General features: G+C 40.5%; 1 protein-coding gene across 1 annotated transcript in view; it reads left to right on the top strand.

Annotated features, from left to right (window-relative positions):
* The window catches only part of SORCS3 (sortilin related VPS10 domain containing receptor 3), an 830,399-nt gene that overhangs the window by 566,977 nt on the left and 246,147 nt on the right, over positions 1-17,275 (top strand). The window contains exon 5 of the mRNA XM_007939862.2: positions 8,620-8,693. Within this exon, the coding sequence (XP_007938053.1) occupies positions 8,620-8,693 (74 nt within the window). The remainder of the gene's footprint in view (positions 1-8,619; positions 8,694-17,275) is intronic.

The following is a 17,275-nucleotide window of genomic DNA, read 5'->3' as shown; positions in this document are numbered from 1 at the left end:
TTTGAACCGCCAGCCTTCTGGTTAGCAGTCAAGTGCCTTAGCCACTATGCTACCAGAGCTCCCTAGTGTTGCATAGTATTCCATTATGTGTATGTACCATAGTTTGGTTATCTATTCTTCTATTGATGGGCACCTAGGTTGTTTCCATCTTTTTGCGATTGTAAATAGTGCTGTGATGAACATGGGTGTGCATATATCTGTTCTTTATCCTGGTTCTCATTTCTTTAGGATATGTCCCTAGTAATGGCTAAGCCCATTTTGAAATGGGGCATGAGATTTTCTTTTCAACACAAACACAGTATTCCTGATTTCTCCATAGCATTAGAGTGAAATGGAATTTGCCAACTGTTGCCATATTTGCACTGTTTTTTTTTTTTTTTTAGAATTGAGAAGATAGTGAAATATTCCTTGAATTCATGTCTCTATCAAAAGTAGGAAAACAAAAGATAGCCCTAGAAAGACAGGTATTTCAATAAAAATGGGGAAAATCTCCTTGAGTGAACAGAGATACTTCCTATGTGTGTTAAGTGGCGCTTAAAGGCATCTGGGTCTAATGAAAACAAATAACAATATTATTTTTCTTGTACGTCCTCTACTGTACTCATCAAACTACAGACATGAAGGTATTTGAGTTCATAGTCTCCACTAGGGAGCTCTGGTGGCGTAGTGCCTAAGGTATTTAGCTGCTAACCAAAAGGCTGGTGGTTCAAACCCACCAGCCACTCCTCGGAAGGAAGATTGAGCAATCTACTTCCATAGGGATACCTCCTCGGAAACCCAAGGAGGGTTTGTTATGAGTTGGGTTCAACTTGATGGCAGTGAGTTTGTGGTTTTTTTTTTTTTTTTTTTTTCAGTCTCCTCTAGAATGTAAGAGCCCTGAGAGCAGAAATGTTTGGCCTATTTTATTCACTGATGCATGCCCAGCCCACAGAGTGGTACTTGGTTTTTAATTGAATGCTTAGGAATTTGATCAATATTTGTTAAATGAAGGAATGAATGATGTAAGCCTTCTGAGATGAAGCTCTGTGTCTAGGAATCTTCTAAAAGGGAAGAAAAATCTTGCCTTCTGCAAAATAGTGATATGGCTAGGTGAAAAACTTGTTTCTGTATATTTTTTTAAAAATATCTTTCTGGTGTACATATTTTCTGTCTCCTAAGAGCAAGGGAAGGGGACTGTGGTGGTTTAGTGGTGGAGTTCTTGTCTTCCATGCAGGGACCCAGGGTCAGTTAACAGCCAAATGCACCTCCTACGTGGTCACCACCTGTCGGATGGTGGAGACTTGTGTGTTGCTTTCAAGTTGAACAGATTTCAGCAAAGCTTCCAAACTAAGGTAGACTGGGAAGAAAATCTCAACAATATACTTCTACAAACCAGCCGGTGATCACGGAGGTAGCACATAACCAGTCAGCATCCTCTTACCATACTCGCCCTGTGTTTTTCTTAGAACTGAGAAGATAAAGAAACATTCGTTGAACTCACGTCTCTTTGAAAAGGAGGACAACAAAAGATAGCCCTAGAAGGCCAAATGTTTCAATAAGAATGGGGAATATCTACTTGAGTGAGCAAAGAAACTTCTTGTGTGTGTCAAGTGCCACTAAAATGCATCTGTGTCTAAAGAATACAAATAATACTATTTTTCTTATATTTCCCCTACTATATTCATCTAGTATGGGCATTTGAGTACTTAGTCTCCACTGGAATGTGTGTGGGGTCACCATGAGTGAAAAAACAGGTTTGAACACAGCTAACAAGGGCAGAGAAAGCTAGTGGTTGAAGACAGAAGTTCTTGGCTGTGTACCCAGAGCTTAGAGGAATATTGGGTAGGTTTGTCACCACTGATTTTGAGGGAGGAGTTCCTTGAAGATTGTCTAAGTGTGGAACCATAGGCACATGTTGAAAATACCTCTCTTTTGCTGTGTAACCTTGAGTTCTCTCTCGCCTGCCACCAACACTGCCATGGCACAGGGATTCTCTCTGCAGATCAGCATAGCACAATCAAGCCCTCCTTTTCTACTCTTGCAGCCTCCAGTGAGATGTAGAGACCTTATTTTGCACTGGGCTGGGACTAGCCTTACTCCATTTGGAAGACAGAAGAGTATCAGGACCACAATCCAACAGAATGTTACTTAGACACCATAGGTCACAAGAAAACAAAAACAAAAACAAAAACAAAAAATCAGGAGAACTGTACATTTAGTTTGAATTTGTCTACAGAGAGAGCTTTTATATAAATGTGTTTCAACCCATCCCACCCTCTACATAAAGGATGTACTCTGGCTCTGGGGAATCTGCACTGAATGTCAAAGCCCCCATAATGTGTTTATTTCGTGGCCTCTTATTGTTATGTCTGGTTCGACTCATACAGTTATTGTGAATTCACATTTATTTCAAGAAAGTACCATTGAGGTCCTAGTACAGAAACGTGGAACAAAGAAATGTGGACAGATGGAAATTTGGCTTTTAACCACAGACTTAACAGTCTGTCCCTAAGTCAGACTTCTAGCCTTAACTGAATACTGGGAGTGAAGACCACTAAGTAAAAGAGAAATGTGACAAGATCTATCATTACCTCCCTCAGGTGCCTCCTCCTGGCTATGAGATGTCTGATCTCCTGAATGCTCTCAAATTATTCTTTTAACTTAAGATTCATAGGTACAACTTGTTCTCCTAGTGGAATATTCCATTGATTAAATTGCCTCTTTAGTTCTTCAGCTATCAGATGCTTTTTCCTGACAGGCTGATGTTATTAGGGAGCTAATAACTGAATCAATAAGGACAAGAGCGTGTTCTTTCATATTTTCCAACTGTTGCAAAGATTCGTTTAGGGCCCACTCTGTGTGTGTTGCTATGGAGTACGTGCTTGTTAAGAGATATGAGACCAGAACATACAGTGAAGGAAGGGGTAGGAAAGGCTGTGGATGTTCTCTGGTGCAGGCCCAGGAATGAAGTCCTTGCAGAGGTACACCATGAGTTGGGATATGGAGGAGAATATAACTTATTGTGTATCACTTCCTATAAACAAGAAACACTTTTAAAGATGTTTATTGTTTAGGAAGTAATTTATTTGAATGTTGTGTGGAACACATTGAGTTGAAGCCATGCAGGATGATATATACATCATATGAACTAATACATTGTCTAAGGAAAGAATCACCATTATCAATGGTAATGTACTTGGAGTACTGTTTTGTGGACAATTTCATATTGCTTTGTTTAATTCTAGTTCCTTCATTAAAAAAAAAGGAATTTTATATTTTGGTCTTTTAAAAGGTAGTTTAAGATATAAATAAAATATATACATTATAATTAGAAAATCACTATTATAAAAATAAGTAATAATAAAATATAGGCTGTGTTATTTAAGTACCATGGCCACAAATGAAAGGAAATCTGAAAGTAATGGAAATTTATAAAATATATATAAACTACCCATAACCCCACAATTCAAAGATAGCCACTGCTAATGTTTTGGCATTATTATGTTTCAAGTTTTTATAATAGTTTAAATAAATTAGTGTCAATGTATATATCTTTTTTTTTTTTTGTATTTTTGTATGTTTTAATGCACTTTCTTTTTTACAGCAGTTTTAGGTTTATAGAAAAAACTCTCAGAAAGTATAGAGACTTCCCATATATCCCCTTCACACCCTTCTGCCCAGAGTTCCTCCAACTAATGATACATTAAATTAGTACAGTACATGTGATACAATTAATGAACCAACAGTGATATATTGTTAACCAAAGACCATGATTTAGAGTTCATTCTTTGTGTTAAACAGTTTTATGCATTTTAACAAATGCATAATTTCATGTATCCACAATTTCAGCATCATGCAGTAGATATCTATAATATGTTTTTAAATGAATAATAATATATCATGAACATTATCATATTATTAAATAATCTTGTAAATGTATTACTGAATGGCTGCTCATGGTCTTTATTTCCAATTGAATGTTAGAGTTTTATTTCTATAATTATAAAAGTAATACATGTGCAGAATAATTAAAAAATGTAGATAACCAAAAAAGGAAAACAATCATCATCCACATTCTTACCTTGCAGAGGTAACTAGTGTTAACAGCATGGTGTGTATTGCATGATAGTACCATTGTCTACCTTTTATATCTTCCACTCAGCATAGCTTTCTTCATCTTTGTAACCCCAGCCATTAGCTCAGGGCCTGGTGTATAGTAGTAACTTGTACACTTTTGGTGAGTGAATGGATAAGTGAAGAAATGGATGAACAAATGTGTGACTGGAGATGCTGCAAAGATGTTTCCTGTTGTAGAATATAATAATTTCAAATTCAGCAGCTCACTGTAGATTGAGAGATAAGGTAGCTAACCCAAGGCTCTTAATGAATAGAAGCCTGCTTTTTTTGTTCGTCTCAATCAGCCTCTAGGCAGAGAATTCAATTTAATTTTTTTCCCCATCAGTCAAACTAAAGAGCTGAGAAAGCAAAACCAGAGATGGGGGAGAGGGGCGGGTGGGAGGTGGAACAGGGCCTGGATGAGGAGATCAACAGCTGGGCTCCTGCTCTTCATGTGTTAGAAAGAACGTGAGATAAAAGAAGTAGTTTCTTTCAATGGTGACCAAGCAGTAGCCAAGGTAGAAGGCATTCTGCCACTCCCAGGATCCTCTATGATGGACAGACTGGGACTTTTCCTGGAGGAATGAGACTTCAGCAGGGTCAGTGTGACCCTCATGGGTTTTCCTTGGCCTGTCTCTAGAGTTTGCAGCAGATAAAGATAAAATCACAGCAGGTTTAATTTGAAGGAATTTGAAGCTCTGTTTGGTATCATTGGAACCAGGGCTGACAGATGTCTGATGTCTTTGGCTTATGGACGGTTCCAACCAGACAGAGTCTCTTCTATATTTAATTGGAAAAGATGTATCTTTAGTCTGAGCATCTGTCCCTCAGACACCTGCCATAGGAAGGAGAGTGGCATAGAAAACTCATTTCTTGCAATAAAATATATGGATATATTCTTTCCAATAGGATGGTTTGGTCCTTACAAACCTTTTTGTACCTTTCAGTTCCCAATACACTCAGGTAGATATAGAACTATCTGCAGTTAAATGGAGAGATGAATGGATGGGTAGATAGAAAAAGAGACAGACATAACCTTCACCTTCCCTTTTAGCTAACAGCAGTCTTCACATATCTCCTTTCTTCTTATAAGCTCCCCCATAAGCCGTGAGCATATCAATACCTTTGCCCTATTGTTCCCTCCAGCCAGTAAAAGTTCCACCACCTTCCCTCCTGTCTGTACTATACTGACCTCTAACAACCTAGCTCAGGGCATATTTCTCTAATAAAATGGATTGTGTCATTTGTACCCTTATTAATCCCCCCACCTATTGAATTCTAGAATTCTTAACTTTTATCTTATTTTCCCATTTGACAAAGCATGTTGTTGTTGTTTGCCGTTGAGTCGGCCCCAACTCATAGCGACCCCTCCTTGGGTTTCCGAGGCAGTATCTCTACGGAAGTAGGATTGCCCAACCTCCCTTCCAAGGCATACCTGTGTGTATATTTGGGGGGCAAGAGGAGATTACTCTTTTTGTTTTTCAATGAATCTGATGCAGTGTTGTGTGCTATAGAATTTAGTGGTGTGGGGCTAGTATTGCTTTATTCACTGAGATGATGGGTAAAGGAAGGGGCTGGGGGCAATGGGGAATGGTACTGTATACTTTTATCATGTGCAGAATTGGCACATATAATATGGAGTACTTACACATGGAGTGAAAACCCAGTTTAGGTACATATTGTGAGAGCTGGTATAGAGTTGGTATGGTGTGGTAGAAACTTGTGATCAGACAGATCCAAATTGACATCCCACATAGTTGCTGGGCAGGCAAGTCACTTTGCAGCACTAAGCCTCTCTAAAATGGGAATATTAATGTATCTCCTTTACTACCCTTTTACTGCCCTATAGGCTGTTTTGAGGATCAAAATAAATTATGTATAATATATACATATATATGTATATGTGTGTGTGTGTGTGTGTATGTGTAAATATACATATGTTAGATGGGTGGGATGGATAGATGGATAGATAGGAAGTAGATAGATAAGGAAGGAGGAAAGGAGGGAGATAGATAGATAGACAGACAGATAGATAGATAGATAAAACAAAAAAGACAAGCTCACTGTCATTGAGGTGGATCTGACTCATAGTGACCCCTCCTTGGGTTTCCAAGGCAATATCACTACAGAAGTAGATTGCCCAACCTTCCTTCCAAGGAGTGGCTGGTGGGTTTTAACTGCCAGCCTTCTGGTTAGCAGTCACATGCTTTAGGCAGTATGCCACCAGAACTGATAGACAGACAGACAGACAGATAGATAGATAGATAGTTATAGTAAACTATTACTAGATAAAAAGATACTCTTACATAATTTTTGGTGCCACTGTTCAATAAATATTTTCTGAATTCAGTTGGGTCAAAGCTTTTGCAAATCCCTCAATGCATTTTTGAGATGATCAGAAGTTCACATTAAAAAAAAAAAAAAAAAAAGATTTTTGTTTGAATTGTAAGGCTACAGACTTTAGGGATGGCAAAGGTACCTGAATATGGTATGTTGGAGAACACATACTTATAGATGAGAAACTACAGGAGATGTCTTTATAGAAATATGCTTCACCTTTAACCATTTCTTTAAGCTTGAGGGCCACCTACTTCATGCTTCCTCAACCTCCCTACCTGTAGACATTTGTAGGAAAACACAAGTGACATGAGATTACCATTATAACCAGAGCACCATGATTCAATGGAAGGAGATTTGAGCCAGGCATCAGTAAACTTAGATCCTAGGTCCTTTAACTAAAACATAACTTCTCTAAGATTGAGTTTCATCAACTGTAAAATAGGTTTGCCCTGCTCAGGTGTTATGTGCTAGGCATTGTGTAACCACTGATACACAAAGATGAATGAGGTAAAACCCTTGCCACTCTTACAACTCACAGTGTAGTGGAGGTGGGAGAGATATGGCATGTGATAACTGCTTAGTGTGAATGGGCTTCTGGAAGCAGACAGTAAATATAATGGAGGCTCTGTGGAGGGAGTGATTAACCCTGCCCTATCAGCAGATGCTTGAGAGCAGGGGTTGAAGTTAGTAACAAGTGCCCTGCCTCCCTTTCTGAGTTGTCCTGAGGCTCAGATGTCAAAAAGGCAGCAGGATGGAGTAGTTATTATTATAATTGTATTATCAGTCAGATTTAAATATTGCAATTCTAGGCATGATTGTTCCATTGAAAATAAGCCTGATACTCCTCGTTAGTGTCTTACAGGCATGCTGACCTCTCCCTAACACGTTACAAAGGGACCAGGCTTCACTTGTATAAAATAAGTGGATGTGGAATGTGACTAACTCTCTTAGCCATGCTGATGCCTTTTTTTTTTTTTTTTTTTCCGGCAAGTCTTAGGGCTTATCTAGATTTTTTTCTCAGATGATGAGTTATTAGTGTCCATCCTTTTCTCCATTATTTATTTATGAAACAGATATTTAGTGGACACCTTATATGTGTTCAAGGAATATAAACACAGCTTAATAACACAGATCTGAAAGACTTGTCTGTGGCATAACCATATATTGCCCATGATAAGTGCTCAATGGGAATAAGACATGAGTGTAGTGAGTTGAGAAGGAAGATGAGTAGGCTGAAGTGGTTAGAAAAGGCTTTGGGAGGAAGTCAGTTTTGTGCAGGCCCTACATGGATGGGTAGATTTTGCTTAAGTATAAAAGTAGGGATATTTATGCTTTTTCCTTGCCTCCTGGCAAAGACAGAAATAAAAGAAAAAAAAAAAAAAAAAACACCTGAACATCTGTTACTGAGTTAATTCTGACCCGTGGGGGCCACACGTGTGTAAGAGTGCAACTGCTCTCCATAAGGTTTTCGATGGCTGACTTTCTGGGAATAGATCACCAGGCTTTTCTTCCACGATGCCTCAGAGTGCACTCAGTCCTCCAGCTGAACACACTCACCATTTGCACCATGCAAAGATAAGGAGGTGCAAATGAACATGGTCTCTCGGTGACATTGGAGAGTCCACTCCATTTTGATTATATATTGGAGCAGTGAGGGATGGAACTAAAAAGAGCACCGTGCTTTGCATGTAATATCGACTTAAATATCAGCTGATTCGCATATACATACGTTCTAACCTAAGAGCACATGATCTGCCTCTTCCTTGTCTCCATATCCATCAGAGTGCCTTACATGTAGGAGTTGTTCAATAAATAACTTTCAAATAAATGTTGTTGACTTGATGTAAAGGTAGCTATAGAATTCATGGAACTTGAAGAAAATGGGAGAAATCATTTTACTGAAGGGTTTACCCCTGAAGGAGAGAATGATGGTCACCAGAAGTGGTTTTATTCTCAAGCTCAAAGACATCCCTTGGCTGGGTATCTATTGAGCACCTGTTTGGTGCTAACTGGCACCTTGAGAAGAACAGCACAGTCACAATCATGCATTTTTATTTCTTATCTGGAGAGAATGGGTACTTGCTTGTGTGTGTTGGAGACTCAGGGTGCTGCAACGATCTGCTCCAGGTGGAGGACATGTGCGTTTCCTGGTGCTTATAGTCCTCTCCCTTTGTTGTTTTGCAGCTCTACAGCTCCATGGATTTTGGAAGACGGTGGCAACTCGTGCATGAACGTATCACACCCAACAGATTTTACTGGTAAGCCCCATCCTGAGACTCGTCACTCTCTGGGATAAAGAATTCTCAGAGAGTACAACACTCTGGGCAATATTGGACACCAATTTGAAGGCAAATATGTTCTAGTCCCTTACTACTCAAAGTGTGGTCCTTGGGCCGGCAGCATTTGTATCACCTCGGAACTTGTTGGAAATGCAGAATCTCAGGCCCCATCCCAGACTTCCTGTGTGTTAGCATGACCCACAGATAATTCATGAGCACATTAAACCATGACGAGCACTGGGCTAGAGAGCTCCCCAACAGGAGTCTGGACTAGGTGTTCTTACCAACATACCAATCTTTCCTATTACGTGTGTATGTGATATACATGCATGTAACTGAAACCAGACTCACTGTCATCAAGTCGATTCTGACTCGTAGCAACCCCTTTGGGTTTCCAAGGTGGTAAATCTTTATGGAAGTAGATTGCCCAGTCTTCCTTCTGCGGAATGGCTGATGCGTAGGTATGGATATTATGAGCCCTTTCTAAAAAGCAATATTTCTAAAAATGCACTTTGAAGAACACTAATTCCACAAAATACTTCTCCTTTTATAAAAGTTTCCGGTGGTCAAATAAATTTAGGCAATAATTATGCAATTTTACCCCTATTGGAGATGTACAATTTCCCTTTCAAAGACTCTGGGGAAGCCTTGTAGTGAAGTCTGCTGGACTTTAAGACACTGATTTCCAAAGTTATGTCACCACAGAACCCTCTTCTCAGGATACACCTGACAAATCCTTCAGAACTTTTTTTTTTTTTTTAAATTTTTTTGTGATTTAGGTGAAAGTTTACAGAGCAAATTCACTTTCCGTATAGCAGCTCACATACACTTTGTCTCATGACATTGACTGCAGTTTCCCACAATGCAACAGCTTCCCTCCCACTTCTCTCCATAGTTCCCTTTTCCCTGTGTCCTTCCCTCCCATGCACTCCTGCCCACCCCCCGCCAGCTGTCTCCCTGTGCGTACACAGCCCTTCTATTCTCTAATGTAAATGTTCAGCTCGTATGTCTGCCTTTTATTTGGCTGGAAACCACAGGAGTGGGTTCAATTCCAGACCTGAAGGGCAGCTAGGGGCTATAGTCTCAGTGGTTCCATCAGGTTCTATCTGACCTGCAAATCTGGTCCCTTTTTTTTTTTTTTTAAAGGATTTTGAGTTTTGTTCCACATTGTTCTCCCTCTCTATCCAGGATCTCCTAAATAGATCTCCTTCTGAGTGGCTGACAGTGCTAGCCGGGCACCATCTAGTTCTTCTGGTCTCATAGTCGTATAGACTGAGGATTGCATGGTGTACTAGTCACTTGGACTAATTTTTTCCATGTGTCTTTGGTTTTCTTCATTCTTCTTTGTTCATCCCTCAGAACTTTTGTGGGACATATTTTGAAAAGTCTTTTACAAGAATGAATATGTATTTGAAGTGGAAAATAAGGCCCTTCCTCTGACAGCAAGTGTTTTTATTGCTGAGTGTTCCTTTATACATGCCTACATTTTTATTTAGGGTGGAACAAAGTTAGTTTTAATTTTGCCTAGGAGCTCTGGTAGCATAGTGGCTAAAGCACTTGATTGCTAACCAGAAGGCTGGCGGTTCAAACCCACCAGCCACTCCTCGGAAGGAAGGTTGGGCAATCCTACTTCCGTAGTGATATTGCCTCGGAAACCCAAGGAGGGGTCGCTATGACTCAGGGCCGACTCGACGGCACATACCAACAACAACAAAAATGGTTCCCTGCTATAACTTGAAAATGCTTCTTACTTAAGTCTAGCTTTCATTTCAGTAGAGGTGATGGGCAAAGGAGTGAAGATAAGAAAGCATACTCCAGAGGAACTATAAAGCCAAAAAAAAAAAAAAAAACCTCACTGCTATCAAGTCTATTCCAAGTCAAAGCAACTCCCATTGGGTTTCCAAGGCTGTAAATCTTTATGGAAATAGGTTGCTTCATCTTCCTTCCATGGAGCAGCTAATGGGTTTGAACTGCTGACCTTCTGGTTAGCAGCCAGATGTCTTACCTGCTATGCCACCAGAGCTCCTTAAAGGAACTATGCTATGGTTAAAAAAAAAAAAAAAAAAAATGAACACAGAAGCAGCAGTGTTTGAAAGTATTATCAAATCTGTTTCTCTTTTTAAATAACTTGGTTCAATACCCTTAAGACATATGATAGCCATTTGTGTCTTTTGCAAAATAGGTGTGTGTGTGTGTGTGTGTGTGTTGGGCACATTATTAGTGCTTTGTACATATACATATTCCCACCAACATCTTTGAATGCAACAGCTTCACCTGGCCCCTTCTGCATCCACAGAACTATGTCCAGAATTTAGAAATGATGATTGCCTGAGCAGACCGTGAAAACCAACTGTATTTTATTGTGCACAGTTCCGAGTAGCTGGGAGAAAGAAGGGACTTGGATATATTGTTCTTTATTCAATATCTGGACTGTCCCCAGTATTTTTGCTCCTTCCAGGCCCACTACTGTGTTTAGACTTATTAAGATTTTTAATAGACTAAGGCAGAAAAAGGAAATATGGTTTCTGTGATATTCCAGCTATATAACCACAGCCCTTTGCTCAGCTGAGATGTACCAATTTCTCAGTGTGCCATTATTCAGAAATCCCAGGAGGGGGAGGGAAAAAAAAAAAACCTCTGCTATTTCTGGAACAAACTCTTGAGACGGTCAGGCAGTCAGCCAACTAAGAAGTCAGGTTGATGGAGAAGGAAAACGCAGTAGGCTGGATAAGCCTTGTCATCGTTTCTGAAGGAAATTAAATTAAGTGGATTAGGGGCAGCATTTTCCCATCTTTTGGAAAGAGCTGGAAGAGAATGTTCCAGCTGTGGTATCCCCTCCCCCTTCCTTTATGTAGCAGAGAGAATAAATCCCCAGGTCCTGATAATTGTGTTTCCTCTTTCCTCACACTCTGTGCTGCTTTCATATATGCCCCCATGGGGAAATATAAAAGTTAGTGCCCATGCTGGCTAGCCAAGTGGTAGCTGAAAATTCCTTTTTTGTAATTATCACTTCTCTGTTTCTGATGTATAATTGCTGTGATTATTCTTTGAGGTGCCATAGGAGTCATAGAGAAAGAAAGAGCTCATTTTATTCAGACCTTTATCCCAATGACCATCCAGAGCTGCTTACAACTGTAAACCACTTGTGTGGACATGGCATGGCCTGTATGGGATAAGAGTGGAAATATTAACTTGAGAAAAGACAACATGAACTTTTCTCTGGAAGTAGAGCACAGCTTCAGCTGAGACACCGTGGATTCCTCATCTATATAATGTTGTTGTTGTTAGGTGCCACTGAGTCAGTTTCCACTCAGGGCGAACCTGTGTACAGCACCACAAAACCCTGGCTGGTCCTGTGGTCATAATCCTTGCTGTGCTTGAGCCTATCGTTGCAGCCATTGTGTCAATCCAGTTTATTGAGGGTCTTCCCCTTTTCCACTGACATATATAATGCGAACAGTATTTTTCTTGTCAACTCGATAAGGTTATTAAGAGAATCATGTGTGGTTCAGTGGACACTTGGCAGTTATAATTTTACTTCCCCATTTCAGATTTATAATTTATAATTTTACATTCGAGTCCTTAATGAATACATTTATTAGCAGCTCTGAAGACGATGGCACTTAAGTGATTTGTCATTTTACTGGGGCACAAATTTGCATCTCGTATGTGTTGAGGCTGGTATACCTGTGAGCATCTGCTGCCAACTGAATGGGTCTAATTTACTGCCAAGCATCCACCTTGCAACCCGACTTTATTGTTCTCTACTCTTTGTTGAGTCGTAACTCTTCTAAAGTGGTAAAAAGAAAGCAAAACCACAACAAAAACAACCCCAAACTAGTTCTTTGGGAGAGATGGTGTAAAATGAAGTGGTATTGAGGACGGTGAGGGAAAGTGGGGGAAAACAGTCGTGATAAAAACAAGACATTGAAGTGAAAGATGATGTTGAAAAGACATTTTCCTTGAGGTATGTAGAAAATAGAGTAAATGTGTGATTATTTATAATGTGGATATTTCTAAATGTCCTTCACATATCCTTCATGAATGTCACTTTTCGTCTCCTGGGTCACCTTCAGTTGATGGAAAGGAACAACCTAGAGGGAATTCATAGGGAAAAACACTGATCTAGAAGTAATTTCTCCCAAGGGTGTAGGAGGACGGATGGGCCACACATGCCTCATCTTTGGTCTGTCCTCTGCAGGGATGCTTGTTATAATGGTTGCAGAAGTGCGTTGGAGATTGTAAGGGCTACCATTATTATCCATCTCCTTATTAGTGCCCCACAGCAGCCTGTGAGTTAGGGAGGGCATGGGGATAATATTAATTATCATCAATAATAAAAGCTTAACCTCAAGATAAAATTACTATTAAGAATTTCTGATGTTCCAACCCCATCAAGAGGGGTCCTAAGGGATCTTACAGTAGAAGGTAACTCAGTCATCAAATGCATGTCCAAAGACTCAAAGCTCCTATTTGAGATGTGGCCCTTTATCCCATTTGATACCTGGTTACCAGGAAGATCAGTGGACCCATCTAATGCCCCCCATTCGTCACCCCAAGTGATTCAGAAATTATAATTTGCAGGGCAAGCACAGAGTGGAATACATGTCCTAACGTATTCCTTTCATTCTCCCTAGACTCTGCTTGGACAGAATTGTCATGGGGGAAAAGAGTTTTTTCCTTTTATTTTTTTTTTCTTTTAATACTGTCCTACTGAGCTGCAAATGACTGATATTTCCACCCTTCCCTTAGGAGGTATTTAACAGGCAGGAATCTACAATGGGAAGATTGTTTTCTCTCCACATCCAATGTGATTACTTACGGTTCACAGCTTTGCCTCAGCAGGCTCTCACCCTCCCTGGGTGTTCACCCTCTTCATGCATCCTTTAAATGAGGCCACTGCCGTTCTAGGCCTCCCTGAGTTCTCCGTGTCACTGGGCCAGACTCTTGTCTTGGTGGCTTTCACCTGTGTGGTATTGCCATAGAAGGAAAGAAAATCTTCAGTGTCTCTTCTTTAGTAACATCCTTTTTATTCCCCTTAATAAGTCTCTGTCCTGAAAGATCAAGGTCGTTTTCTCCAGTTCCTTGACATCACTATAGGAAAGTGTTTGATAAGTAATATACCCTAGCATGTCACGAGTTATGCTTCTAGCACTTTCCTGGGATAGTTGGAATGCAACACGGATTGGTATTGAGAATTAAAAACCTTTAAGAAGTTGACTCATGTGATAGTAGTTCTAGACCAGCTTACTTTTAGGGATGCATAGAGAGGGACCTCTAGAGACTGTCTCTTGAGTCATCATGACGCCTAGCTGCAGAATGAGAAGTGGATGATGTACAAGGGTAAACAGGATGGGTTCTTGCTCTCTTCCACTTTGCTTACGGTCAGCCTATATGCCTAGTAATGGCTGTGGCAGCAGCTTATCCTCTCTTCTTTCAGAAAGATCATGATGGAAAGTAGGAAGAGTGGAGAAGCTTCCTGGCATCTGTAGACAGGAAGTCCTAGGAAAATAGCTTTTAAAGGAGAAAAGTGTAAATGGAAAAAGAACATATTACATGCCCTTTCATTTGGAGTCTTACCTTGCAATCGTTTATTGTTTTTATTTTTCCAAGTCTCTTTTCATATGCAAGTGGTCTTTGATACACATGTCTAAACATGTTACCTGTGAATTTGTATAGTTTGCTTTTCCCTCTTGATATCCTATTATAACCATTTAATGTTAGCATAAAATATTTATAGCCATCTTTAATTATCTCTGCAACACTTCTTTATATAAAGATACATACTTTATTAATCTGCTTTATTTTATTAGGTATTTAAATTTTTCACATTTTTTATAACTATAAATAATGGTTCCATTTATATTTTATGTATATTTACTTAATATCTAGGATTATTTTCTTGGACTAGTGTCCTCAAAAAACTCACTGCCCTCGAGTCGAATCTGACTCATAGCGACTCCCTCCTTGGGTTTCTGAGGAGGCCTCACTATGGAAGTAGATTGCCTAACTTTGCTTCTGAGGAGGGGCTGGTGGGTTTGAATCTCCAGCCTTCTGGTTAGCAGTCAGATGCCTTAGGCACTATGCTACCCAAATAAAAACTTGATTGATTTTTTTTTTTTTTACCAGTCTCTGTCTAGTGTACATTTAAATGGCATAACCCAAATTCAACACTCAAAGCATTTCAGAGTAATGTAGTTTTTTATGAAACATTTTCTTACAGAGAGCTTACATCATACCACACAGAGAACGCCTTCACAAAGAGTGTCTGTCCAAATCTATGTCTCCAAAGTCCTGATCTTCAGGGTGGTTACTTTGTTACCTCCTCCTTTTTCATTCATGGACTCTGAAACTGTTCTCAGTCACAGAGATTTTATTTTCACTGTCCATCACCTTTCCGAGCTTCCACTCCTCCTACACTCTCTTCCCCAAGTACCTACTCCTCAGGTACCAACTATCTCATTTTATGACATTCTGTATTTAGGATAATTGTAAAACATCTACTTAAATCACTTTATTATTATTATTGTAAGAGTTTGTTTTACATTCAACATTACATGTACATTTAGTTTCACTTCCTATTACCATGACCAACCCTAACTCAGTCTCCTCCCCTCCCTGCACAGTGACACCCCCCAACCCCTGTGCCCCTCAAAGTTATACAGTCCTGTTTTTCCTGCATTTCCTCCATGTGAATGTTGCCCCTCTGGTACCCCGTGGTCTATTGCTCCAAGGGATGTATTTCCATAGAGTATGTGGGTGCGTCACCCTGGGTTGAGTGGTCTGCATGTACATCTTGTTAACTGTTGGGCTGAAAGCCAGACCCTAGGAGTGAGTTTTATTCCAGGCTCAGAATGTATCCCCGGGTCATAGTATTGGGGGTCTTACCAGACTCCATACAACCAGTAATTCTGTTCATTATTGAGTTTTTGGATTTTGCTCCACAGTTTTTCTCCCACTCTATCCAGAATCTCCAGATTTGATCCTTTCCCGAGTGGTTGGCGTTGGTAGTCAGGCACCATCTAGTTCTTCTGGTCTTGAGGGCCGTCCTGTCCTAGGGCTGATTGCCTCCAAATGCCACCTTTTTTTTTTTTTTTTTTTTTCACTCTTCATCATTTCCGATGCTAGGAGACCATTAGGGGCATCTTAGATGGGTGCTTGAAAGCTTTTAGGACCCCAGTCGCTACTCACCAACATAGGATGAGGAACAAGGCTTTTATGTATTTTTTTGTGTCAATTGAGTCTGGTGTCCCCCAGTACTATGGTCCTGAGATGGTAGATCCATTGGATCTCTCTCCCATAGTGTCTGGGTGTCTGTGAGGGATTACTCTGTGTCATTCTTCTATTGTTTCTGTAAGGATTGTGGGTATTTTGTGTCACTGACATCTGTGAATGATTAGCCTGTGCTGAATCTATCCTTGGTCTATAGTATAATCCTGTTCACTGACCCCCATCTGGTCCTCTCAGGTGTTTGTGTTTATCTGTACCTGGTGCTTGGTGTTAATGGTAAGGACCCAGGTATTTTGAGTGAGAGAGTGTCTCCAACCTGATCCTCAAGTTCTTGATCCCTCCCATCCCAATCCTTTCCTCAGTCTTGCATGCAGTAAAGTCAAAAGAAAAAAAAAAAGGCTGGACGCTGGAACTTTGGGCCATTAAGCAGCACACGTGTGACTTGAGCCTTATGACTTGACCAATCAGTGGGCTGGTTGCTGCCCTGCTGTCCAAGCAGAGCTGCAGCTTTGGGCCATGAATCTGCAGGATGGCAAAGGGGTGGAGATAGGACATGAGTTGGTTACGTTGCCACAGACCCTGACAGCCACTGTTTGCATTCTTGGGAGCACTGGGGCCAGGGAATGGCAGTCCCAGGTGAGTGGATATTTCCATAGAGAGCAAGAACTCTGTGTGGCTCAGGAGAGGGTGAGTCCCCTCCTGGGTAAAAATCCTGACCCAGTCAGCTCTGCTCATGGTTTGAAATGACACAGTGGTCCTGTCCACCTAAAATATGGAAGTCATTGCACATGGAGAGGAGCAGGCTGCAGATGGTGGCTGCAGGAGAGAAAGCAGTCCCACAGGCCACCTCCAAAATGACTCTTGGAAACTGAGGAGGAAATGGTCACTAAAATTTCGCATAACCCATAACAAAATTCTTTCGAACCTAATCATGTGAACATGTTAGAAGTGGGTGTATCGTTTCTCTTATGTAGCAGTCATCTACCCTCTCTCATTTAGCCCTCCATCCATCACCTGACCCCCAGCAAAACGATGTAGTATTCCTTGACGTGTACATTCTTTAGAACATGGAGGAGGGGGAATTGGTAACAGTTAGGATTTAGTATTTTAGTTTAGTCACTACTAGAAGAGGAACTGTTACATTCAAATTATTATACCAAATACATACACATGACATACATTGTCAGCCCCAGGGTTACAGGTGAGGAGAGACAATGCAGGGATGCCCAGAGTAGCAGGCCGGAAGAGCAGGAGAAAGGGGATAAAAGCCAGGAAGCCAGAGAGAAGAGCAATCAGCTGAAGGGATTAGGTGAGGAGAGGAAACTCAGGCC

This window comes from Orycteropus afer, unplaced genomic scaffold (genome assembly GCF_000298275.1).
Source record: "Orycteropus afer afer isolate SDZICR_OR568_19922 unplaced genomic scaffold, OryAfe1.0 scaffold00064, whole genome shotgun sequence".
Classification (NCBI taxonomy): domain Eukaryota; kingdom Metazoa; phylum Chordata; class Mammalia; order Tubulidentata; family Orycteropodidae; genus Orycteropus; species Orycteropus afer.
Note: the sequence above shows the minus strand (reverse complement) of the source record. Positions and strands in the feature narration are given on the sequence as shown.